The following is a 27,807-nucleotide window of genomic DNA, read 5'->3' on the forward strand; positions in this document are numbered from 1 at the left end:
TTACCACGTGAATTATTATTATATTACTAATTATTTCTATATTGGTATATTACTACGTGAATTATTACTATATTGCTAATTATTTCTATACTGGTATATTTCTGTGTTAGTTACTACTATACTGAATTATTTGATAATTTTTATATAACTTCCAATGAACGCAACATTGAAATTGTTGTAAAAGTTCTTCCATAGAAGTTTCCGCGTGAAATTGTCAATCAAAAGAAATATCGCGGAATTAGCTGTGACACTGGACCTGTCAGTTGAAGAAAGATGCATGATGTCAGGATCCAGGCGAGACGAGCCGCGGAATTAGCGCGCTAGAATTCGCGACACAACGCGCGAAATTGAATAAACCGTCCTGTATAATCTCCTTCTCAAAAATTCCATTAACCGGCCCGCCTCGGCTACGTAACGCCGGCGATAATTGCGAATTGACGTTTTTTAATCCTACGCGCCCGGGTGTAACCACCTGGCTGACGGGAAAATCCACGCGTGCTAACGGGATTATATCCTCTCGCGAAAAATGGGATTTCGCCGGGCTGGCTATCGGCTCTCTTGTCCTGTTGCGCGTCCGAAAACGCGGATCGATTCGGAAGCTTCCGGAAATTCATCGAAGCTTCTTACGCTTTGTTCATACCTGAATAATCGAAGTCGAAAGCAATAACTTATCATATCAAACCGACAAAGATATTAACTCTTAACGGACCGGAAGTATTTCAAGTTTACTTACCGAGGAAAAATCCTGTAACAGCTAACAAGCGAAAAGGACTTCGCAAAAGTGACCTACACTTAACCTGTTAATTGTAAATATTACAATGATAACAGTGACTAATCCATTGGACCCAATAAGTAGAAGTGCCATCTGTTAAGGGTTAATACGCAGCATATTAAAAACTCAACAGCTCTATCTAATCATTTAATTCATTCTATGTACATTCATCCTCCTGTCACCGCAAGTTACATATTCACAATTCAAAAAGCCTCCCAATCTCTCAATCGAACGACTCAAATTCAACCCCATCGCCGCTCATCAGCCGAATAACGAACGGAACCCGAGGAACTCCCGAGAAGATCCATCCCCCTAATCCGTGACTCTCAGTTCTAAAATTCGCGACTTCGGTCGGATCCACAATAAAAATATCGTCACTCGCGGTCACGCGTATCGATTCCCCTATCCAGCGGCGGGGGTGTGTTCCGGGCGGCCGGGCGTCGAAGGGGTGGGCGGGCGAGCGGGATACGTCGCAGCCGTCGGTTCCGCGCGATAGTACATCACTCAGGGATGTCAGGAGCGAGGCGGGTTACGACGTTCTCGGTTTCCACCAATTTGGTGACACTCAGTCGGGCCGCGTCCCGCGCAGGCGAGCGCCCGGTCTCCTCAATTTATTGCGAAATAACACGGGGGACGAGGCTGTAAATAATATGGAGAACCGTCGACGGGGGAGAGACACCGGCGAGCATCGACGGGGCGGTTGTGTACGCTCGGCCAGAGAGGACCGAGATACGCGGAAATAAAAGGATCAGGAGAGAGAAGGTGGTAAAAGGAGGCTGCCGGTAGGGCGGCTCACCGGGCGGCGGGGCCGGAGCGAGGCGGAAGAGGGAAGAGGGTGATTCCCGGCATGCAGAGGATGACTAGAGGCGCCATATTTCAAAGTGGGGCGTCCTCCGAGGAGCCGTGAATACCTTAATAGTCATAAGGTGTATCCGCATACGGTCGAGCGAGCGTGCGCGTCCCCGGCTCCGAAGCGTATTCGAAGACTCGCCGCACGGTCGTCTCCGTCGTGGAACCGCGCGGCCCTGGACAGCCGTTTCCCGCTCGCGATACGACGAGGACCGCGGAAACCGTCGCCCGAGGCGCGTTATACCCCGGGAAACCGTGAACGCCGGCGAGCCCGCCTCGAAATTGGCAACGCTACCTACCCCCGCCGCAACCCGGGAATTGCTGGCTACCCGGCGGAATGGCGCGGACCATCCGCGCGACGCGGAAGTAACGGTGCATATCGCGCTGGACTGAAATTGAAGGACACTGGGATCCTTCCTGCGAGGATTACCAGGCGTTTGGAGCGTTGTTCGGCTAGATCGTATGAGGATTATGGGAACCGTATGGGGTAGCGAGTGTTGAAGATGCGGGATTATTGGTATCATATCGATTGAACGAGCTTCGGTTGCTGTATCTATACAAAGATGAAGTTCTTGATAGTTTGCGATGGAGTACGAGGTAAGAATAGAACAATGTAACGGAACTATCTCTTTAAATTATAACGCTGTATATAACGGTCTGAATACACTGCTCACTCGATCGATGCCGAGTTTCCCGAAACGAAAAACTTTTAATCCACGTCGGATAGAAACTCCGCACCTCCTCGTGAATATTACAAACGACAAACCAGTCGAGCGCATGAAACAGCGAAGATTCTTCGCGCAGCTGTCCGCCGGGGATGAACAGGCACGATAAATCTGGCCGCGATACGCGGCGGCCGGTAATCACGTCATTACTCGAACAAATAAACGGTCTCGCAGACGAGGCGGGGCTCTCGCGCTATTTAATAATGAGACGCTCTCTATTACTCAATGGCTATTAGAGAGGGTGGCGGGCGAGCAGGGGGTGGGACGGGTATCCGTTCACGGGTGCAATCGGTTAATCACCGCTCTCTCTCATCCCCATTCCTGAGACACGATTTAAGCGGCAGCCCGGTGCGCCCGCCGCCCCCGCGTGTCCCCATATCAATTAATCTTACCCAGAATGCAATAACTGTCCAATCTGCCCCGTGGCTGCGTCATGGTGTCGCGCAGTCAGTGCTGTAACGCTCCGCCGTCTCTCCCGCCCTCTTCGTTCAGCTCGGCTCCGCTGATCGTCCGTCTTTCTCTCGTCTATTCGTCGTTTTTCCGCCCCGACCCCTGCACCTTCGCCCCTCCCGCCGCCCGGACGACGCTTTCGCGAGGTCCGTGAAGGTCCTTGAAACGAGCCGGGAAATCTCACGTCGAGACCCTGCCATACCCGGCTCCGAAATAATGAGAACTGCACGGACTCCGGCGGAGGAGGAGGATGGAAAAGGGGGGGCGGAGCGGGAAACGAGACGAAACTCGCCGGAAAACATATTGGGCCGTTAAGGGGTTCGCCGTTAAGGGGCGGCCCGCTTAATTGGCACGGCCGTTTAACCCTGAATTACACCGAGAGAGGCTCGTCTCGAGCCTCGGGACAGAATGATCCGATACCGCCAGATTCTTGGTCAATGATTAATCGCGCGCACGGTCGACGCGCGTTTCACCCAGAGATACCGGATCGTTGATTCGTTGCTTCGCCGATAATCGAGGGTATTATTGTTGACGACGATAACGAACGTCCGCTTTACGGTTCGAAGATTGAAATTGGGAATTAGGATAAGTGGAATTGAAACGATCGCGATATACGTGAAATTAAATTGGAAACGTTCGACGTGCTCTGGAGAAAGGCTTAACTCGGCGAATTGAACCAGACTAGTGTAGAGGATTGAAATAAATTCTTTTTTATTCAAATAACGATTATTATATATATATATGTTGTGTTGTATATATATATATATATATATATATATATATATATAAACTCCGTCGAATTGACTTGCTGCTTCGAATCTATTGTGATCCACGAAAGAAAGGGTTGTCGATCGTGTTTCGTCTGACTGAGAGATAGTTACAAATGGTAACAGCATTTATTAATAATAATAATTATTAATAATAATAATAATAATAATGACAATAATATTAATAGCGAGTCTCTAATTACAATAATTACATAATGATATTAAAATGGTACAACAATAAAAACTTCCGACAGCGAGAAGGGGAGGAAGAATACGATTACCTGGCGAGACTTCCGGAGTAGTTCGCACCACTCGCGTTAGAACAAATCGATCCTCTAACGCGTGTAATCCCGTTACTATTTATAATATTTATAGCCTCGACGTTCTTTGGTTTTCCTCATGGTAATTCTTCATTTATACTCGTATTTATATTATGTATATATTTATACGCTTAGGCTAGGCGAGATACAGTCTATGTGCTATTTATTTACAAAGGTTCATTTCTTCTTAGTTCGTTTTCATCGTTTTTTTTTTTTTGGTCACAGTTGCAACTTCGGGGTGAGTGATGCCCTTTCCTGAACGATAGGTGCGCGAGATATGCAAAATACAGTACGGTCCTCCGTACTTTCTTACGCGATAACATTTCGACGACGATCGAACGAGTTCCATTATTCGATTATTCGTTGGAGAAATCAATGGATCAAAATAATCGGAATTTCGTGAATTTTATACAGCAAATAATACACGCCAATGGAGATCGAATTAAGTACAATGTCAAAGTGAACTCGACGGATCGCCGAGAAACGGTCTCGCGTAAATGTCTACTTAATAAGAGAAGTACAGTGATTATCGATATTTAATCAACGATTCAACACGGAGAGTAGCATCGCGAAACAAAGAAATCCCTTCGGTCGTCCTGGATCATTAACCCCCTGCGTGTATCGCTTAATCGATTCTACGTAAACCTGCTTGAGTATTCAAAGGAATTTACACAATATCATTCTCATCTCCGCGAAAACGTGTCCCGCGAAACAATGACAGGAAACATTGCCTCGGACAGATGAAGGAAAATCTCAATTCAAACAACTCGGAACTGTCCGAACTCACCGATAATCGAACACAAATGTCGACGAACGCGAACACGGCCCGCCTGAGAAAAGAGCTCGCCGACGCTCTACGTGTCGCGCTTTCTCGTGGAATGTACTCCAATTAACGCATTGTCGACGGTGTGCACCTATTCGGAGGAATGTAACTATCTCGCCAAGCGAGACCCAGTATCAAAATTCAGCAGCGAAACAATAATCTTCGCGTAATTATTCTTCATATTTCTAATAAACATCTTCGATCGTTAATGCTCGTCATGTAAGAAACGCTAATTCCCGTGTCCAATGAACGATACTCGAGAATATTAGAAAACGCCGATCTTCCATCAACAATGCGTTAACAATTGCACGCCTCCCATTCGCGGTCAACCATTCTGGAACGAAAAATCGTCGGAATGTACGTCCGCCGTCTCGTCACGGCGGAACCAGTCGTTTAAATAATAAATACAGTCCGTGCAACGCTCGCTTCGACCGAGGCAACGAGATCGCGTCGAAGGAGTTCGACGGTCGCGCGTATTTCCGGTTAACGACCGGATAACATTCGATGCTCCCTCTTGGAGGGAGCTTCCGCACATAGTTCTGTTGCTTTCGAAAAAGATCATTCGAGCCTCGTTCACTGCATCATCGTCGGGTTGCCGTTGGGCAGAGAGTTCTGCGTCGGGATCGAGGTGATCGGCGCCCGCTGCGTGGCGTTCAGATCCGCGTGTTGCGTCTCCCGGTGCCTTCTCAGGTCCACCTTCCGCTGGAAAGCTCGACCGCACAGCTCGCAGGCGAACGGCTTGAAGCCGGTGTGCTTCCTCGAGTGCGTGATCAGGTTACTGCTCTGCGAGAACGCCTTGCCGCATACCTGACACTTGTGCGGCTTTTCGCCTGGAACATAAATGGGAAATGCTTGTCAGATTTATCGTCGGTTGGAATGATTCTGTATGTTTCATAGATTTCTATATTCTTTGGGGAACTATTGGGTTGGCTCGAGAATCTGTTAACAGCGAGGAGTGTTGAAAGGTGTTATCAAGTTTTAATTTGAGGTTCTTAAGCATAGCAAATTTCGAGAATTTTATTGAAGAATTTTGAAGAATTTTGAAGAAACCGAAAGTTGTACCAGGTGTACCGAAACTATCTTTCCCAACAAGTAACGCTACCAATCTCCAACTCATTCTTAACACACTGATTCCAAGTGCCACTTAAGACTGTCCCTACAACTCACCAGAGACAACTCTACGAAGCAACAAATTCCTCGTTCCGCGCGAACAAATCCGGATCGAAAAAATCCCTAGCCCCCGAAATCCATCCGGGAGCCAACCCCGTTTCACGGAGCATCCCGACGGCAATCTCACCGTCGACATTTCTCGCCATTCTCTCGCCTCAGGCACAGCATTCTAGCGGTCGGGAGCGTTAATTCGTAGGCACCGTCGATGCTCGGCCCGACGCTGGTCGAACGGAGTGGCCAAGGATCCTCGGCCGCTGCCATGGAACTCGTAAGTGTAGCAGCGCAGAGGGAGGATGTAGTTGCTCGAGGGGGTGGTATCAGGGATGCGGGGCACGCCCGGTCAAGATTTCCTCCCAAGCGAGAATCTCAGCCTCCCCGGCGGCGAGGGGCAGGGAGATAGAGAGAGGAGATCGCGTGGGTGTAGATGGTCGATGGGGTGAGGCGCGCGGAGGGTTGGGCGCGGTGGGGGTTGCAGCCGTTCGTTTCTCCGTCGGTGGCCGCGAGTTCTGATTGGCGGCCGGGGGCGGCTCCAACCCCCGCGTTTCCATGGTTACCGGCGGGATAACCCGGCGGTCGACCGTGAAAGAAAGAGAAAGAGCCACGGTGCGAACAGAGACGAGCTGGATTCTCCAATGGAGAACGGTCGGTTGAAGAGGTCGCCGCGGGAACGGCGCGCGGGGGGAGGGGGACGAGGAATGATTTTCCGGGGGTTGGCGAGGGCGAGACAGTCAATCGGACCGGTGCCGGGAAAAAGGGAGACAAAAAGGCAGGCGGCGGGAAGAATTTCGTGGACGAGGGAGACGGAGCGCGATTAGGGTGGAAGATGGGGGCACCGGAGTTCCAGCAATGCGAACTATGCCAGGGCAGAGGGCAACGGAGGCCCGTTAATGGACTGGCCTGGCTCGTACGCCGGCCAGGATACGTTTGTCCGAGAGTTTCACCGTAGACTGCCGGATGGCACACACATACAGGCGCGGATATACGTACACGCAGCGGCGGAGAGCTCCGAGGATCACCGCGAGGCGGTGGGTGGATCCATAAACAACTCGTTAGCCGAGCCTTCAATCTCGCCCCGCGCCGATACGGCCGGCGATCGCCTTTGCGATTATACCCGATCGTTATCTTGATTTCTTTTTTCGACCGGAGGAATTGAAGATTTCATCTTTGCTTTCGGTTCACTTGGAGATAGGGAATTATGTCTTCGAGAGGATGGGAGGTTTGATTTTTCTTGGGAAGATTGGGAAGATTCAAAATTTTGGGATTTCGAAATGGTTTTCGGTTTGGAGAGGTTGATGGTAGGTTTCAGTTTGTTGATGGTCTTTTGGAAATGTTCTGGTTTATGTATAGGTTTTTTGAAAGGAGCGGTGAAGAGAATGGAAGAGGATATTCGAACGGATGAAATTTGCTCGGGAATTGCGCGGCGAAAAGGGAAAATGAGATTCGTGGAAGAAGGTGGATTCCAGCCCGACCGGAAACTAACGGGAACGGCATCGAGCAATTTGAATTTCGGACGGAGAACAACCGCAACGATTTCGGAACGTTTCAAATCGAGATTCAAGGGAGGATTCAGGGTTAAGGGTGAGTCGCCAAGGGCGTGCTGCTGGAATTCGTTGGGGCCGCCGCTCGATGAAATTCCACGGAGTTCTCCGTGCCCCGGATGAAACGGCAGAACGAATAGAATTTTCGCGGCGCTTAACCGGGAACCTGGAAAACCCGGCGAGAAATGAGAGCGGACGAACGGCGGAGCCGTTCGAAATTTACGCGGCCGTAAAATCAAAAACTTCCGCGGCCGAGGTTGCCTCTTCGATCTGAATCGGTTCTCTTAAAAAAAAATCTGACGGCGCGTTCATACCTCCTTAACGAAACCGAAGGAACCTAGATACAAAACCTAGAAAACAATAAATCGAAGAAACTCGGAAGAAAACCATCAAAGCTGCACTACAAAACAAAATAAACTCGAACTTAAATATCCTTCATTGAAACACACAAATGAAAATTAAGAAAAATTCTCTGGAATTACTTTTGTACAGTAATTCGAGAATACTTGAATTTCAGAGAATGTTTTCTGAGGCGGACTTTGGAATTAGTTTCGTACAGTGATTAGAGAATACTTGAATTTTAAAGTCCGCCTGAATGAAACTCAATGAACATCGTTTAATCCAGCAAACTCCATTTCCAAATTCCCAGCCTTTTAAATATTCGCTCGAGCGAATTTCCCGGCGGAGGGACATCGAACGGAAGAAACTTTCGTATCGGGGATCGCGGGAGGTTGTGGGAGCAGAGCGGGAGCGTCTCCGGGAATTTACGTGCTCATAAAAATCAAGAACCGTTGGAGCTCTCGCACCGAGGTTACCCTTTCCGTCTTTATCTCCCGGAGAAACCCAGCCACCGTGGCTCCCGAGCGCACCACCGTCTAGAATGCACACACCAGTGCATTCAACGTTCCTCGCCGTGGAGATCGGCGCGGAAGGAGGAGGCGGGGGAGGAGAAGTCCGAAGATGCACGTAACGCGAAGACGACCGGCGTCGTTCGTGCAACTACGTGGTTCCACGGCGAGAGGAGATCCGGTCAAAGATTTAACCGTCCACCGTACAGATTCTCGTGCTCTAAATTTTTCAGGCGAGGGAACGCCGAACGCGAACGGACGGCCATGGAAGACTGGCCTGGATGAGCACCCCTGAGGTTTAAGACGCCATTACACCCCTGCGCTGTCGGCCGACGCCCCTAAAACTATATTAAACTCCCGGAAATCTTGCGAGGATCCTCTTCTCTCTCTGCTCTCCGCTAATTCCCTCCCTTCCTCGCGTGCCCGGCCTCACCCTCCGCCCGCTACAAACATCCCCGTGATCCTTCAACCCTCCCCGTGCGGGAGCCAACTCTCGAGAGCGGAAAACCAAGACGGTAGTTTGATCACTTCCGCCGTCGGGACGGACTACGGACTGCCGGCGCTGTCTCCATGTCGGATCGAGGAGAAACGATACTTTTCTTTTCTCTCCTCGAGTCTGTCGATGGTTATGGGAATGTTATTGGGGGCCGGGGGATCCTCTTTTATGATTAAACGCGAATGTCCGTGCGCTCCAGTCGAGAGGATCGAACGGGGAGAGTTATTTTTGAATGGTTTCGATTGTCCGGAGGTTTGTTGGAATTTTTGGATCTTTCGGAACATTGGAATTAGGGAACCTGTAAGTTTCAGGGATATTGAATTTTTTGAAGATTATTTAGTAAGTTTCAGTAGATTTTGATTCGCGAATCTAGTCTTGATAAAGGCTCGAATACTAATCTTCAAAATCGTAAAACATTTAAGTCGATAACACAAGCTTCTAGGAAATGAGGAAATTAGCTTGCAGATGGAGTAGATTTTCGGAAAATGGAAGAACCTAGTTCGTATTCAAGTGGAGTCTTCGTAAGATGAAAAGTATTTGACTCGACGATCGTCAGAATTTTCCGAAAACGAGGGGATACGTTTTACGAAGAATATTTGGCTCCGCCGAGGGGTACAAAGAGAATTATCATACGAGGCTCCGAATTCGCGATGGAGGAGTGGTCCACGAGAGGGAGAGGAAAGGTGAACAAGACTCCCGCCAAGGCATTGATTTCCTCTCGTCTTCATCGACCACGTTCCGACCCTCTTGGGGCGTCCCTGCCCTCTAACTGAAATCCTCGCGAGAGACCGTGGCAAGAGAAAAATCGAAGGAGAGCACCGTATCTCATATTTCATATCGGGGGCAGCATGGATTTTCTTGCGCGTCTGCGAAGCTTCGCGTAAGCGTAACCCGCACCCGATGTCAAGCGGATCTTCCCCGGCGAGCTCCACTTCTGTCACATGAAACAGAAACAGGAATCCAGGCACTTCCATTCGGAATCCCTCCCGCGTTTCTTTTCCTTCGATCGCGGAACGGGATTTCGCGCGATTTTCTTCCGAAGATTCACCGCCCGGAATCATCATCTATCTCGTATTTCTCTGAACAAAATCCTCATCAAGATTTCCCATCGAGTTACCCACGAAACTTGGAATACAAGCTACCTAAAACATTCGACCACTTACAACACTCGCAACTCGCAAAAGAAACAAATCAGTGACCTTAATAACCTTCACTCGAAAGCTACATCCCTCTAAAACTATATCTAAAGCTGAATCGATCGATCTAAAACCAGATAACTGTACATTTCCTATAATCAAAAACCCCAAGTCCACAATCCGCTAAACTAATACTCAAGCGCGTAATTCAAATTTCACGCGAATTTCCCGGATTCCCGTTAACATTGATTTATCTAGACCAGGACAAATCTTTCGAAGCAACCGAATAGCTCGACGGATCCATCAAAAATTGGCGGCCCCGAAAAACACTTTAGATTCCTCGTCGTCCGGCGACTCAACAACGAGCGGCGTTTAGTCAACGAGCGTTACCGGTCCCGCGGGTCCGTCCGATCCGACAACGCGGTTGTATTTACTATTTCACGGGTACACGAGTACGGCGCGGTCGTTGCTGGTACCCGGATGAAGTGGCCGGCGACGCGGCGGCTAAAAGGCCAACACGGGGGACGCGTTGTCGACACAACTACAGCGGACCGTGTAAGCTGCGGCGTGACGGGCCGCCGTTTTACATGCCGCCGCGTAACGACACGGTTACATCGTTTCCACGCCGATACCATTAGAACGGGCAGGCCGGACAACGATCCGCGCGGGGGGTGTGAGTCCACGGGCGCCAATGACGGTAACACAGCCCTGGGAATTTGCGGCGCGGCTGGAAATGTTTTGCTCGGTACTGATATTTCCTGGGCCGACGACGGAACGGCTGGTAAACATGAAAAAATCGGGAGTCGCAGGTTCCGGGGGATGAAAAATATTCGGAAATATCGGTACGGATGATCACACTCGAATTTCTTCGTTTAGTTTGAATGAAACAAGAGATTCGTTGATCTTTCATCGATATCGTTCACTCGAATTCGGAAGAGTGATATAAACCGAGGAAAGTAAATCAGAATCTGACGTTACGATGTAACTCGAACACGTGAGAATCGGAGAAGCATGGATTCATTTTTTAAATGAAAGAGATGTAGATAACAGATAACGTCATTCGTTCCCCATTTTTCTATCCCGATATCGGTTCCATTTAAGTATAGAAGAGCTTAGAGATTTACTTCTAATTGAAAATCCAATCTAGGCTGCACGATAAATACGTAACGAACATTCGTGGGCGGGCGTCGCGAGGCGTTTACTTAAACAGACTATGATTCGATTAACGTCGTGCTGGGCGCTGCGACACAGATGCATTTGTAATTTCATATACCCCGTCAGTGGCGTTACGATAAGGGCGAACGTTGGGAGGAACGGGGAGATAGGAAGAAACACGATACTCGAGCTAAGTCTGTTAGCTCCTTAGTGCTCTCGGTATACCGCAGGGATCCGCAGCAATAATCCTCTCCCGGACGATCACGGCGGATGTATGGCTATTAAATTATTACGGTGTCGATCAACATTAGGAATCGTGACAAATCCGATCTTCTCTGTCCGCGCGAAGGACCAAACCGACGTTGCCCGGCTACGTGCGCGCGCGCCTTAATTGACAATTGTGACTCAGGCGACTTTGTCTTATCCGCCTATTGAGATTGCCCCGACGGAAAGCCATTAATAAACCGGTGCCCTTATCGATACGAATTATAGACCAACGTTGAAATTGCGCCCGGCGAAATCGGATCGGCGTGTCACGTCGCGCAGATAAAATTGATACGGGTCCGAGGGAAAAGAGAGGAAGTCCGAACGCGATCGAGATAACGGAAATCAAAGTCTCCTAATACCGTAAGCTGAAGTTCAATTCGAATACGCTGCGTACATTTCCATTCGTCCGTCTGTCGGAGGAGCGTGCTAGAAAACAAGGGGATTAAGTAAAGTACAAGGAATTTGGGTAGTCTACTGATAAACCGATAAATATAAAGTATAATTAAATTGTAATGCCTCGAGGAGAACACCTGAATTATATTATCTACCTCGGAAGCATTTTTTATAAGAGCTATCGGTCGAAGTTCTTACTCTAATTATAGATGTTTTAACGAACAAGTTATCTATTCTTCTGAGAGATCTGGTATCTTTCTTTTAGATACATCCAATTTTTCTGTGATCAACACTCTTAACACTAGATTCACGGATGTTTATTTTACACTTTATTCTATCGTTCCTAGAAGACTGTTCCTATAGATCGCGGAAACTAGTGTGCCAACGAATTCTAATGTGAATTCCCATAATCGCAATGCAAGTCGACTTAAATTACAAATTCAGTTCCATAAATCCAGCGTTAATAAATCCAAGAATCCTCTCAAGGACTTAAGGGTAGCTCAAGACACACGGACCTCCCGATACATTTCTAATACGAGTCTGCCAAACACTCCTTCCGGATCCTCAAAAACTATTATTCCTCGCCGTCTAGCATAAAACCCTCGCGAACGCTCGAACTCCTCCGTTCGGCCGGGATAAAGCCCGATAATTAAAACGGAGCAAAAAGATTTCGCGTCGCGACGATTCCGCCACCTTTTCTTTTTGTCAGCGGGCTGCTCCGGGAACACGGACGCGCGGATGCAACACGCCCGCGTTCCGGCTGCAGTTAATTTTCAACCCCCTACCGCTCCGGGATGGCTGCGCCGCGGCGCGCCGGGTTCGAGCTGCCGGGCGGTTATGCGGGGATAGGCGGAGAAGCGAAAAAGGAGGATATATAGGGGATGAGCGGCGAGATATGGCGGTGCAGGGGGGCGGGGAGGGGTTTGACGTGCTTCTGGCATGTCGATATCCCTGGAAATTTAATCATGCCGCTTCACTATGAACACTATGCGCCCGCTATATGGATATGATGCCTTCCGCTACCCGCGGAACGTTATACCGGCGAATTTGCATGTTTAACGCCGGTATCGGTTGCTTATGCCGGCACACCGGCGTGACATTAAATATAACGCCGACGCGCGGTCTAACGAACAAGGAGGTGGATCCACCCTATTTACATCTCCGGGGGCGGTTCGCGTTTGCATTCGACTCCGGATGCACCATCCGCTCGGCGCTGATGGATCACTCGTCGAACTCTCTCTCTCTCTCTCTCTCTCTCTCTCTCTCTCTCTCTCTCTCTCCCGCTTGCTTCCTCTTTCCAGCCGCTTGTCGATTCAATTTCAGTATTTTCATTCTTCGCCGCGCTCCTCGTGTATCGAATTTACTTGAATAATAATTCCTTTCCATCGCCGGGCCAAAAGGAATTTAAAAAAATAGTGGAAATTCAGGGTGGAGTTTAAACGGCTGATTTTTCTATCATGGAAACGAGTCGCGGTAATGGAAAGGGAATAATAATGATCCGAGAGGAGACACGTTGTACTAAATACGATTGGATATATCGACGGTGGTGCGAGCGATATTTTGTAATTGGAGTTGATCATTGTTCGGCGAACGAATGAGAGAACGCAGAGAATGCGAGGTGAGATACTGAGTGCATTAGACGAGTAAATAGTTCATGATAAAGATTCTACGCGGGAGTAAAATGCAAAGGGAATAATAATGATCTAAGAGAAAGAAGCCACCATATGAATATTTTATGATTGAAGGTAATAATTAATCAGTGAACGGAATAAAACAACCGAGAGCGAACGGGGGATACTCAGATATTAAGTACACGTGACGAGTAAATAGTCCATGATAATAAAAATTCACCTCTTACGCGGAGGAATCAAACCAACCCCCTAACGTTTACGATCCACAGGAATTCGACGTCAGAGAGAAAAATCCCGCGGCCGTCACGTGAACTATTATTTCGGTATTGGAAGGGATGCGTCGGCGTCGCTAACGAGCCGTAAAGACGGGCGCGGGACGAAAGATGGGACAACGGAGAGCAAAGGTGAGGGCAAAGGGGGCCACGAAGGGCGGCACTGCGAGCATGTCGCGAAGTTTAAACAGCTTAGAGGGATGTTGCGGCGCCCCCGATGCTCGGGGCGCCAAGTCAGCCGGAAACCTCTAATAGCCCTGTCTCGTCTACATACAAAAGGAGAGAGGGATGGGCGGCGGTGGGCAGGGAACGGAGGACAGACGGAGATAGAGTCCACAGGCGCACGGCGAACGCGGCCACAAAGGTGGCTGTATAGGTTGCACGGTTGTATCTCGCAGGGTATACGATAACCGCACCCTCGAGGTGAGTTTGAGGGAGACGTTCGGCCAGGTATCCCTACATTAGAGCCACCGCTAAATTCATAATACGCCGCCGGCTACGCGCGCCGTATCTCTTTCCTGTTTATAGAGCTGTCCCGCGTTCTGTCCCTTTTGAACCGCAAACTGGCGAGCGTTCTATCTTCTTCGGCAAAGAAGTGGGGAAAATATTTGTCGGGTATTATAGTCGCGGGGGTGGATCGCCGGAGCTCGGAACGTGTAATTAAATAAGATTAGTTCGTTTAAGCGAGATAATCTCGACTAGTAGCGCGCGGATTGGATCGAGATATCAAAGTTTGCGTTTCGATCTTTTAGGTTTACTGAAATATACGGGTTTTAGGGTATCTCGCGAAACGAAGTGTTTAAGGTTAATTAATCGCGCCGTGAATCTGGCATGGAGTATTGTGATTTCGTATTTTATTCAGCGAGATGCTCTAGCTCCAAAGTTCCCGTCCAATCGCGCCCCGTTTCCATTTCATTGGAATAAAACCCTGGAACGTGGTACGAACGCCCGAAGAAATCGCGCACCAGCAAATCGATGACGATTTACGACGAGCGTGATTGAACCACTAAAAAGGCGAGCCATCTCGTTGCGAGTGAAGTGCGCAGCATCTATACGGCAACGTAAACATCCAGCCTATACCGGCTCGTCTGCGTGATGAGATCGGAAAGTATACAGACGACTGCCCCCCCGTGAACGGTCTTCACCCCCTGTCGACTTTACTTTGCCACCGACAGTGGACAGGTTGTGTTTATCGTGAAAACACGGTGGCACGCTGTTGTGCGTGCGGTCGTGTAGCGGACGCGTGTGTTGTTTAAGGGCGTGTGCAGCCCTGCAACTTGATGGCGCACACGGCGTGAAGACGCGGGTTTTGATCGATAACATTTCCCGGTAATCACAAATCGTGAGATTGCCGGCGTAGCCTTGTCGGCCGACGCTATCGCGCAATGCTAGAAGCAAATTTTTACCGAGACACAATCCAACGATTACACGACTTCATTATCTCATTCCAAAATCTATAATACCCACGCTTGAGAACGTACTTAATAATTCATTCGTTCAAACCACAATTCATTCATCAAACTCTAATTTCCCCAATATCTCAATGAAACAAGTATAATTCCATAAATAATCGAGTTCCAAGGAATTAATATCCCCGCCAAATAGACCATATATAAAGGAACTCAAACTAGCCACGGATAACTAGCCCGAAAATAAATTTCCCTCGGAACGATTTACAACCCACCGGCGGCTAGCAGGAAGAGAAACATCAAACCCGCGCGAGAGGCGAGCCGCTCGCCTCCCGCTCGAAATCATCACGTCCATTTGTCCCGGCACTCGGGAACTCGGAAGAGTAATATTTTGCCGGGGTGGGGCGCGAGGATCAGAAACAGATAAGTCGAATGTTTTCTCATCGAGAAAACCGCGGGCCACTCGTCGGTCTGTCGACCACGTTTCATGCCCGGCCAGACTCGTCACCGTCAACCCCTTTCGCAGCCGAGGCCGAAAGCGTGCACTTGACTCGTCGCTGGCCCAGAACACCGCCCGCACCCCCGAAAGGCGCGCCTAACAGCCGAAGGTAACGCGAAGTAACGCCTCGTCCCCTAGCCGAGCTATTCCGGCTGCTGGCTCGCGCACGAACAATATTTGCGGAGCTCTTATTCCCGCACTTCCCAACCCCGTAAGCGCCGCTTCAACCGCCTCTCCCGCCGCGCTCCCTGGCCGAGCCAACGTTTCTCTCCCCTTCAACCCGCCGCCACCCCTCGTCGTGTGCACCGGCAACCACCTACCTATCTACCTAATAATGATTTTACGTTACGCCGTGCCGGTCCCCGGGGAATCCGACGGTGCCGCACCCTTATTGCACATGGCCCGCGCTTACGACGAAGGGAATACACCCGAAGGGGGAGGGGATTGAAAAGAGAGAGGACTGATTATCATTAGCAGCGCCAGTCCCAGAACACCAGCCGGTTTACTGCTTGACGCACGTACGCGGGCACGCCACCTCGACTCTGCTCTGGGATTTCGCTGCCACTGGGTTGCGGGGGTTGCTGGTCGGTCGATGATCGAGGATTTTCATTGAAGTAGTTAACGGAAAGATCTTGGAACTTGGGTTCTGGGAACTAGTGATTTGAGGATTATTTTGTTGGGGTGATTTGATGTTTGAGAGATGGGAATGTTTGTTGTTGTATGATAGAAGAAAGACAGTTTTATGTTATACTGCGAGGTATAAGATTCTAGAAAGAGTTTAGAGGGTGGTTATCTGAGAGCATTACGGCGAAGGTATACTAATCTAAATTCGTCAGGGATCTTCCGAAAGAAATTAATAAGGAACATGAAAACCGGACATTTTCAGGGACAAAATTTAAAGGGACTTTCCAGGGAAATCAAAAAGATAAAGGAGGGTGAGCGCTGGACCTCGTTCCACGGTAATGCCGCGGCAAGCGTACCGTGAACGGCATCGGCCGCCGGGATCGCTGAATTTTTCATCCCCCTTGAATAATGAATTAAATGTTCCGTGGCGACCCCCGAGTAGGCTGGGTGCGTGAAGGTGGACAGAGGACTAGCGAACGACACGGTCCCATAGGCTGTTACGAGCCTACGGAAGTGACCATCGCTTTGTATCCTCTTTCGCCGAGTCCTTTCTTCGGTTGTTCCAGAAAGGAGGGTGAACGGGAGGAGAAGGGGGGGTTGGGTGGCGAATGGCAGTCACAGCGACGAAGAGGAGCAGGACGAGGAGGAGCATGGGGGAGGACAAGGTGATAATTTGATAAGACATTGGGAGGGTTGCCATGGCGACGATACAAAACCCAGACCCCTGACTGGAACCTCCTTCGGGTGTTCTCGCTCGCTTCCACCCTCGAAGGACCTACTCCTTCTTAAGACAGCGTCGCTCCATCAGCTTGGAGAGACATCCGAGTGTCAAGTGTCCCAACACCGTCGCCCATTCAGTCGGGGCTACCTAAGGGATGCCACCTTGTCTGGTCTTGAACTTCGGACGGGGACGAGCTGTCGATGGCAAACAACCCCGGGAAATGTTTGCCGTGACACATCCCTCGCAAACTTCTCGGTTTTCTATTAATATTTAGTGATCTCTGTGCTTCAACTGTATCTAGGAATTTTTCTATTTGCGAACGATTGCACTGGAGAGATAAAAGGTTGAGAGGTTTGAGGGTAGATAATATACTAAACTAGAGAATTCATATTTTCCAAGTTATTAATAATAGTTTCTTATGGAGATGTTTATGTTCAATGGTTGTATAGGAACCAGAATAAGGGAAGAATTCATTTTCCTGATTAACTGCCGCGTTTCAGTGACAACCTTGTATCGATTGCGGTTCGTGGAAACCTTGGCATGAATTGCTTGAATTTTTACGCTCGTCCCCGCGTTTCCCACGAATATAATAGGAGGTTTGATCGCGGAGAGGTAATACGAGACGATGCACTTCTGGAAAAATCCATACACGAGATATTTATTTCCGGGGGACCTGTCCGTGTTTCCCACGGACGATTCTCGTCATAGATAAATTCCATTCGAAGATTGGGGCAATGTCACTTCTCCGCCGTGAGTGGGAAGAGAGAGCTTCACGACGAAGGAGGACAGAGCGATGACCAACCCCGAAAGACATTACGATTATTACCGAACGGAGCTCGCAATGAGGGGTGCTCGCCACCCCTAAAATGCACTGGCCACATGTGCCACGATCCGGCGGGATCCTCTTGCCTCACGGCAAGACTCCGTCCAGACGGTTAACTGCATTATTTATCGTACGAAGTTGCTCTGCTAATTGATCCACGCCATCCCCGGCAGCGATTAACGGGGACGGGGATTCTGGAATTGCGCGATTACCGACGTGGCGAGTCGACGAGCGTCGTTTCACATTTTTTCACGTACTCAGAATTGCCGTACATCAATCACATTGTCCAAAGAACGGATCGATCTTTTTTATCTGATATGTACTGATAACTTGTCGTTCCTCGAATCTCATCGATGGTTCCGAACGCCAAATGAAAAAGCGAAATATCACTCACCGGTGTGAATATAGGTGTGCTTCTTCATGTCGCTCTTCTGATGGAATCTCTTCCCGCAAAACTGACATGGGTACGGTCTCGTGTCCGAGTGTATCAGTAAATGGGTAGTCAAAGTGCTGGAACGCTTGAACCCCTTGCCGCACTGCTTGCACTCGAACACCTTCTCCGCGGAATGCACGGCTCTGTGTTGCGTCAGGCTGATCTCGTGGCCGAAGGTTTTGTTGCAGAGCTCGCAGGCGAACGGTCTCTTGCCGTTGTGAGATCTCCTTGCGTGCACCTGAAATTACGATTAAGAGCCCTCTACAAGTTGAATACACCACGATTTCGATAAAAACACTACGATACTATCCACTCTCCAAAATTCTCCACGTATTTCTCATTCCTCGTTTCCCAATTTCGAAACGTTCACGTAACACGAAACTTCCGATCTCAACCTCCTCCGCTCCATCGCTCGATCCAACCAAAGAATTACAAACAAGAGATTCGCAGATCCTCCGAAGACTCACCTCGAGACCATGCGGCGTGCTGAACATCTTGTCGCACTTGACGCAGCTGTAAACATCGCCTAGCGGGTGGGTGTGATGCAGCCCGTGGCCGGTGTGGGTCGAGTGTAGGCCGGGGTGGGCCGGGTGGACGCCTCGCAGCAGCGGGTGCAAGTGCGGGGGTAACAGATGATGAGGCAGCAGATGGGGGTGCAGGTACGACAGGGGATGATGGGGATGAGGCGGCAGCAGTCCACCTTGAAGATGAAGGGGCGGATAGAGCATCGTGGAGCCGGGCGGCGGAGGGTGCGCGCCGATCGACGCGGTGTCCCGATGGGGTGAGGCGTTCTGCAGGTGAGCAGACGGAGGGTCAGGCCTCAGCAGAGCGGAGACGCTGAACGTGTCGCCGGACTTCTTGGGCGGGTTCGAGGCCGGCGAGGTAGCGATGCTCGTCGGCGACGGCGAGGAACGGGGCGGACTCGATGCCTGATCGCGGTCATCTTCGTCGCCGACTTCTTCCACGTCGACGTCCACTTCTTCGTCTTCGACGTCGACGTCCGCCTCGCCGTCCCGCCGATCCGACGGCGGCGAGTCTGGACACGGCGAGTGAGACGGCGACGGACTCCTGGTTGCCGGCGAACCGACTAGACGACCCACTCCGAACGAAAGGCGTTCTGGAAGAAGATCGCAGAATTGTTTCGTATATTCGATTTGTTTACTTATCGGGAGAGAGCTTTTAATTAGTTTCATTACGATTGCTGGAGATTACTGCTGGAGATTTATTGTTAATTATTCGCCGGTTGATAACGGGATTTAGGGTTTAGTGTAAGTGCGCGATTATTTTGGGGATTACATGGCGATAAATTGAAAATAGGAGTTGGTCGAAGTGGAGCTTCGTATCGGCGAGCCTTGAACGGCTTCTAATGATTGTAACGATTCGACTCGGAGATTATTCGGTGTACAATGCGTGATACGGAATAAAAGAATCGCGAGATGGTAGAAACTTTCTACAATCTTGTAATTAGATTAGTTCTGGAGAAGTTCCAGGAGTAGTCTACGACGAACGTCTCGCTACGAATGAAAAATGACGAAATCGTTTGGATGGCAAATTAATTTCTCTTATACGCAGTAAGCAACATTGTCTGATAATCACGCCTTTATCATCGCCAGGGGATTAACAAAATCTGAGACAATTAAGATTGACGCGACGATTCCTCGGACACCGAGGAAGCCGGGAAAAAAGAAGTAGGAAAGATAGGTGCAGGGGGAAGGTTGACAAGTCACGTATAGAGGACACGTGAAATAGGAGACACGCCGGGAAGGATGCAGGATAAGGTAAATTAGGTTTCCACCGGCGGAAGAGCCCGGCCGAATGAGATTTGAGTCACGTACCGGCTCCTTTTTTCTGACTGATCTGACGGAAGGGTACGGAAGGCTAACGAGCCGCCGCGATGAAAAATCGAAGCTTCCTCCACACGTTTCCCTCCTGTGCACGCCTCCGAATCCAAAATCCAGCAAAATTCCATTGAGACGTCACGAAAGATAATCTTGCCTCGGCCGCTCGGAATCGCGAGCCAGAAGCGAGATCGATCGCTCGATGGGAGAAGGATTAACTTTCGTAAATATAGCAGGCCACTCGTCGCGGCTACTCCACTCCACGAGTGCAGATAAACCGAGCGAGGAATTTAAATCTGAACAATAGTTGCGGGCGCGTCGCCGATCGATCATCGGACTCGATAATCGCCGGAGTGGCGACTTTTATTGGCGGGGCCAGAGCCGACGTCGTCTCGGCGCGGCCGAAAATCGTGAATGGTATTTCTAATAATCGTTGCCGGTCCCGACGGTCGTGATTTACGAGGAGGTTCATACCGGATCGTGTCATTGAAGAATCAAAGGGGGGCTGCGAAAGGGGGCGCGCACCCTCCGCAGCGGTGATATCAATCGAACGATCGCTGGATGCACGGTGTACCGCCCAGTATATTATATTTATAATCCGTACGCGTGACACGCGGTCACGTGCCTGGCTGTATGATGCACCGGCGCTCGGTTAATCGCGTTTAAAGCTCGCCACGATCCCCGGTGGAAGGGCCCGATTATTATCGCGTCTCCCGGTGGCCTCGCAATCGAATCAAAATACGACAGGAGTCTCGGCAGGCCGCTCTAATGTAATGAGAAACGCCCGCGAACGCGTCCACCGGCGAAAAGAACTGCGGCAGCGTGTGCGAGGCTACGGCGGGAAGTAATTGTTAACCGGGGGCGTGGATTGAACAAATTTCCCACCTTCCAAGGGACCGGAGACATATTCTTTACCGTTATAATGTGTCTCGTTCGGTTGGTTTCATCCGTCGAATCATGTATTTCCGAGAGAAATAAGGATTTATCATGGGACTTGATGCAATTTTGGAAATGTTATATATAGAACAGACGAACGTCACTCGAATATTACTTAAAGTTTCCTTTCTCTGAACCGATAGATTAAAGATTGCACGAGGGACACGTGACGATCATTTCAACCGTCCCCAAATTTTCTCTGTTTTATCAACGGAGATAGCGGCAGTAGATGGTAATCGGTTACAAAATGTTAATACTCTATTTCCGTGGCTTTCCGAGTGAAATCATGATACAAGTACAGATTAATCTGTGCGCGGCGTCTGTTGTCCGAGCAGATCGCTTCGATTCGAGATTGAAGAGCTTGCTTTTCTTGACAGCTGGCTCATTAACAGGCTGCCGATAAATATAATGTTAACACTTGATTAAAAATACCACGGACGGTGATCACAACAATGTTCGGCGAGTAAATTTCGACGCTTCGCGGGCGAGATTGCGATCGATCGGGAAACGATTACGCGAAATCTTGAATGAGACGCGCGAGCGCGAGCGCGCGCGCTGCGGTGAAATCGCGGGAAGCGAAAAGGTGGCGCGCTAAAATGGAAAAGAAAAAGGTGAAGGAAGTCCGGACAGATGTGTGACTCGGGAACGACATAGGAAGAACTGCTTACGCAAATGCCACGTCTGGCCCCGCTGGAATGCGGTAAAAACCGTGCGGTGCAAACCGGCGAGAAAAAGCATCGCCATTCGTGCCGACCGACCGACCGTCCGGCAGATGGGTTACTTTGGTCCGGGTTCGGCAGAGCTTGCACACGCTCTCTCTATCTCTCCCGTCCCTCCCATGTACGCAATGCGCTCACGTGAGCGTACATCTGGAGCTGCCTCATGGATGATTCGCTTCACGTTTCCAGAGACGTTCCAGTATCGCGAACGCGAAGAAACTTTCGAAAAAATATCGCCGCGAGGAACCGCGTCTCTCGGGGTTGTTGTTTTATGAGAACGGAAGCCATCGGTGTTTTATAATGTGGGACACAGGGGCTGGTTAGAAGGAAACGAGCGGAAAAATCTACTCCCGGAATTTCCATGCCGCCTGAGAGCAGTTTTAGTCTCTTACAACGAACACGTTGATTTTTCGATTGAGGATATTGTTTTTTGGATGATTTTAGCTTCGTCGCTCTCTTGTGTTGAATTATAGATCTAAAGATGCTGAGATAGATTTGTATATTGGTTTATAGAAATTGGAAATTCTTTCGAATCAGTGAGGCTAAAGTGTTCAGTGGTTAACAACTGTGCTACAGCTGGTCGCGTAAACGTTCGACTAATCCAGGAAACGATTCGCTAAGAAATAATTTGACGGTAAAAGGAAACAATCTTTAGATTACCGTCGGCCGTAAACACGATGCAATTCGTCGAACGGCATCTAGCGAGCCGGATTTGCCTGGAAGTAGCAAGATAATTTACAGAGACGCAACGATGGATCCGCAAGTAGCATCAAGGAGTCGACTCGTGACAAGGGATGACAATGACGGCGATGCCGAAGATGCTTGTGGACGTGGATTAATAAAGGAAGGCCAAGCCGGGGGAACAATTAGATCGAGTTAACGGGCAACTTTAATCTTCTGTCGTCCGTCAGTCGTTTACTGCGTAGCGATCTGCCGCTATTAAAGCCGTTACACACTTCACCGTTCTGGACCCCTTCCGTCCTGCTCGCCGGACGAAAGAAACGCTGACGACTTGCGCCTCAAAGGCGGCACCAACCGGCTCGCCGATGTGGGTGTTTTCAAAAACGGATTTCTCATCCTCGCGTCACTGCCCGTTTAAACCTAATCCTGTCCGCGAACGGCGGAGCATTCTCGTAAGAATGTTCGACGGGAAAAAGGAGGACGAGTGACGAAGGGCTCCAGCATCGATGGAAACCACGAGGATTACCAGATTCCCGAGGAAGATACCCCGAAGCTGCCGGACCACTATGTCAACGATCCGTCGCTTTCACCAGGCTCTCATTGCCCTCTGCTATCAATCAAAACTATCCTGTCCCGGTCAGAGAGAATTCGTAATTGAAGACAGATTTATGAGCGAACGCCCGGTATACCCTGTTACTTCGCTGACCGAATATCAATTATTTAATTGGACGTTGATGGAGAACCTTTGATTCGCGGACGGCGTACAATGTTCTCTATCTAAAACCTTGTACGATATAATAAACGATACGATGTAATAAATATAAACAGTTTTAACGATATCATCTAACCTCGGGCGAAATCTATATTTAAGATACAATCGATAAAAGAAGCAAATATCCGAATGATTTAATATAATTGTTATATATTCTCGAATAAATTCCGTCGCGACGTTATTTTAATAAATGATCAAGGTACTTGAGAGCCCACCCCATAAGTTAAGGGTTAATTTTCGCTAGGAGCCCGCGTGATTGAACGAGCCCGAGGAAACCAGGAGGCGACTGGAACGGCTCAAGCCGACGCCAGGGGAGTGCGCGCAGCCTGCTATAGGTGGACGTGACAGCAAATGAATGGCCACGTGCACTGGGAAGGAGTCGGAAGAGGTCGGTTGTATGCGCGAGCGTTTAACATGACAAGATGTTACTAATTCAGGGTAGGTAGAACTGAGAGACCGACCGTCGTACGAGCACAAAGGGGCCGACGGCACCGAATCCCTGTACTGCGCCTCTAATCTGCTCCAATTGGAACGGTAGGAGTTAGAAGGGCCGATGTCCCTCCGCGGGTATGACGCGTGCTACCATTTATCCCAATCATCGGACGACCGGTCGTTCTTAACGATCGACAAATAAAAACTACTCGTCATCCGGGCTGAGGAGGAAGCCGAACGTCGCAAGCAACCGTTCATCTACACCTTTGCCTCGATCGGTCGGTATGGACTTTGTCGTATTAAAACACCATTACACAATGCAATTCCTAATTTCCTGGACCGACATCTTAGAATCTTAAGAACTTAATTTTCATTAAATTTTATAAAACTGTATCGATTTGTCGAGCTACTGTCCGAGTTATCTACAGAAGCTCCTAACGTTCAAGAAGTCTGCTACGACTTTGAAATCAGGAATAATGAAGCTATATAATTATAGTTCGATATTGAAGTACTGAAATTAAATTAAGTTTCCATAGAGAAAGATAATACAGTCTATGTCAATGGAACAATCGAGAGTCTTCAAATTCTGCAACTCACCTGAATGACTCTTGGACAGAGACGGCAAGCTCGTGACATCCGCGGCGTTCCCAAAAGGCGCCCACAGTCTGGGGAACATTAAACGAACGTTGCATCCGCCTGAAACAAGAGGAAGAACCACCATGAGACCGTCCGCATCGTCGCGGGACCTGATTCTTACGTTACAGGGAAGAGCGAATGGTCGAGCAGCCATCGGGACGTTTCACGCATCATTATTCGCGCCGCCGCGAACGCGAGAGCGACGTCTCAAGCCGAACGAAATTTAGTATTCCCTTTCCGTAGGAGAGATCAACCCCTCGACAAGAGCGTCTTTATTAGAAAGAAGGGAGACCCTTCTCTATTTATCAACCTTGGCCATTACTCGCTCTCTTTCCGGCTGCATTCCAATCCGCGGCATCCGCCATTCGTTTCCCGGGGGCTGCTTTTTGATCGGCGGCGATAGCAGCCCGGAATTCGAACTCTCGCGACTGCAATCCCGCGATGGAGGCGAATCAAAGTGCACCGACGACCCGAATTCTCCCCGTCGCAACGAGATAAGCTCGATGCTCCCCGAACGACAAAGGAGACGTCCGCGAAACGTAGAGCGATCCTGGAACCCGTCGAACTCCGATGACTTTCCGGCTTATCGTCGCAATTGCGTTTCTCGGAATCGGCACGGTCGGCCAAGAACCGATTAAAATCGAACGGTATCGGTGCACTTATTCGGTGAAAAAAGGGACTCGGTGGAAGGGAGAGAAAAAGGAGCGAAGAAATGAAATCCGTAATCCGGGCAATATAGGACCGGCCGGGATAATCTGAGATAGCGGACAGAGATTAGCGCGCCACGCCGCAAAGGCTATCTCATTCTCGCAGGATTATCAGAAATAAATCATATTTTCCTATAAAGCGAGCACACCACGCGGCCCAGCTAGATAAGATGACCAGGCGGCGGCGGCGGCGGAGGCGGCCGGGGTATAACAACATTGATACCGCGGCCCGTGTGTACACACGATGCAGGTAACGCGTGTTTGTTGCCGCGTAGCATCGCCGATATCGGCGTTTGCCCGCCTTTGCGACGCTTATCCTGCGCGTCTCCTCGCTTTTCGCGGCTATCTTTCGGTCGTAAATCTATAAACGGTAAATCCTAACAGCGTGATTTCCGCAGGAACAACGTGCAAGCGATTCCTCGGCGTACACCTTGCGCGTACGTGTCGTAGGTTCCTATTTTTCCGCGGCGCGATAGATGGGGATTAGCGGTGCATTATCGTCGTTGCGGTGTTAATCTGCAACCTTGTTGCGAGAACGACGAGCGAAAGGGACGTTCACATTTGCGGTCGGACGATAAAGGAGAAATTAGAATTATCTGCGAAACGTTTAAAGAAATCTTCGCTTATCGTTGCAATAACTGTACCGTACTTTACGTGTTTATTGAAGATTCCGGAGATTAGAATTCGCAACATTTTTCCTATCTTCCTGAATTAGGATTAATACTCGTACAAGGTAAATCCCTAGAGTTCTGATGCAAGCTAAATAGAAGAGCCTTCGCGGTTGAATCGCTAACTGGATACAATCAACGGCGAATCAAAAGACCCACCCCCCAAACGAGACTCTAAGTACATCCTCAAGAAACCACCGACCCTCTCCTGCCCATCACCTGGCAATTACCGGGTTAAATCACTTAGGCCGAATCGTGTCGACAGGCAGGCCGGGTTGATATTATTGCGTTAGCTATTAGACCGATTAGCAGTATTAGTATAGGCAGCCGTCTAATGCCGTTTCATCCCCTCTTCACCTGTTGAACGGCGGTGGTGGTCGTGCGCCCTTCACGCACCTGCAAGCGCCCACGCAGATATACACGCAGGAGGAGCACGAATGCCACAGGACACGCGTCTCGACGCGGTCGTGTTGGTTTCACGCGGCCGTACGGGAGGACCAATGGTGGTGGCCCGTGTTCGGGACCACCGATCGGTGCAACGCCGGCGAAAAGAGAGAGCGAGAGAGAGCGACACGCGTGCAGGCACACGCACACGCACACACGTGACGGGGGCTCAGGTGTCGGCGCGTGAATTCAAGGGCGTGAACGGTGCAAGCGCGGTGCAGGGATAATAGGCAGGTAATAGATAGCATGATGACAGGCGACAACGGGATGAATGTCAGGGGGTGAGACGCGGATACGCGCGGGGGATGCAGGAACGATTGGTTTTCATGCGATCGGGGGAAACGGGATTCTGTTACACGCTGCATTTCATTCTTGGATATGATGCTTTGGGGTTGTCGCTGAAGATTACTTTGAATTTGAGGATTACTTTCAACGCGCCGAGGAAATTTTATGGAATTTCGATTGGAGACTAACTTTCTTGCGTGGCTCCCTTTGGTGTGTCGATTGGAATTCTATGGCGAGTTCTTGTTAAGTTTATTAATTGAGCGCTGGGGTTGAAAAGAATCTTGTGTTATGGATTTATGGGGTGCTTATGGACGAAGATGCTAATGTAAAAGTGTTCTTAAATTTTATGAAACTAGAGATGAATAATAATTATTAGTATCGAATGAATGTTTAGCTGTTACAAATCAACCCCATATAATCTCATTATCCTTAACTCGTAACCTAGAATGATCAATCCGCTGATTGAAAATTCGGTTTAAACGTCGCGTTACATCGGATGCTATCAAAATTTCAAAATACAGTAAATCGAAGTATTCATTAAAACTAATTTTAAAAGCAATGAATACCGGCGAAAATCCACGCTGATCGCCGGAGGATTGACGGTCTAATTTATATTTCTATCTGAAATCAATTAACCTGTCTCGCTTCGCACGCATTCCGGGCTCTGACAGCCCTCGAAATCCCTGCCCGTTTGACAGGTCCGAGCGGCGACGTAACTGCGATTTCAAATCACACGCACCTGATCTAATTTAGCGACGCGCGTCGAACGGCAATTCCATCGGCGCTCCATAATTAATAATCATCGTTACCCTTACCGTCGGTTTCCACGGGTAGCTGCGGGTTCTCCTGCAGGTTCTCATTGTTATTCGCTTCCGGAGACAGCGCTTGTTGATGCACCAACGCGGACGCCTGTTTCGGCTTGACAACGCGGAAAGCGGACGCCTCGGCGACACCCCTGCGCGAAAAGTCCAGAGGACCCACCCCTACAGGCGAGTGTTGCTGCTGTACTTCCATCATCGTGCTCGGTCAGCTCGATCACCGTTTTTAAAACAATAGTGCCTTCACTGTACACGACATCCGCCCCCTGGACCCGCGACCGTCTTATCACCACCGACCCGAGTGTCAATACAAAACCATACACCCTCTCCTTCCTCGAGAATCTACCAACAACAAAACACGTCTGTCCGTAATCTCCTCGGATCCCTGTCACTGACACTGTTCCCCTTCGATACCTCCGATCCTCCACCCCTTCATCAGTCCAGTTTCATCGGAGACGAGCTTCAACCACCCCTCCGGTCGATCGTCAATGTAAAATGACAACCGTCTTCCAGTTTCGGAATGTTTTCAATGTACGTTCACTGCGGTTCTATTCGAAAAACACGACGTATCTCTCGTAGAACGATGTTCCGGCTATCGGTAGACACTGATTTCCGTGCGGCCCATCGGCCGGACAGGTCAGGAACGGCGAGCACCGTCACCCGGGGATGTGAGAGACGTTATAGCGGGTGCCTCGACGCCGACTGCTGTTAACGGGTCTGATAGCGGAGGAACTCCCATGCGATGACGGC

General features: G+C 49.5%; 1 protein-coding gene across 1 annotated transcript; it reads right to left on the reverse strand.

Moving 5' to 3' along the window:
- Positions 1 to 3,592: 3,592 nt before the first annotated feature.
- Positions 3,593 to 27,807, reverse strand: LOC116424863 (uncharacterized). The gene is made up of 5 exons (XM_031971833.2): positions 27,055 to 27,807; positions 24,097 to 24,195; positions 18,589 to 19,238; positions 18,083 to 18,359; positions 3,593 to 5,536 (listed from the first exon to the last, which is right to left on the reverse strand). Exons 1-5 carry the CDS (start codon positions 27,254 to 27,256, stop codon positions 5,280 to 5,282), a joined length of 1,485 nt encoding a protein of 494 aa, XP_031827693.1. The 5' UTR covers positions 27,257 to 27,807; the 3' UTR covers positions 3,593 to 5,279.

The sequence above is a fragment of the Nomia melanderi genome, chromosome 1, assembly GCF_051020985.1.
Source record: "Nomia melanderi isolate GNS246 chromosome 1, iyNomMela1, whole genome shotgun sequence".
Classification (NCBI taxonomy): domain Eukaryota; kingdom Metazoa; phylum Arthropoda; class Insecta; order Hymenoptera; family Halictidae; genus Nomia; species Nomia melanderi.

Excerpts from the sequence above, each read along its gene's own strand:
- LOC116424863 (XM_031971833.2), bottom strand. The coding sequence starts at position 27,256 with ATGATGGAAGTACAGCAGCAACACTCGCCTGTAGGGGTGGGTCCTCTG. Across the intron at positions 24,196-27,054 it reads GCTACCCGTGGAAACCGACG|GCGGATGCAACGTTCGTTTA; the intron begins GTAAGGGTAACG and ends CTCTTGTTTCAG. Across the intron at positions 18,360-18,588 it reads GCACGCCGCATGGTCTCGAG|GTGCACGCAAGGAGATCTCA; the intron begins GTGAGTCTTCGG and ends TCGTAATTTCAG.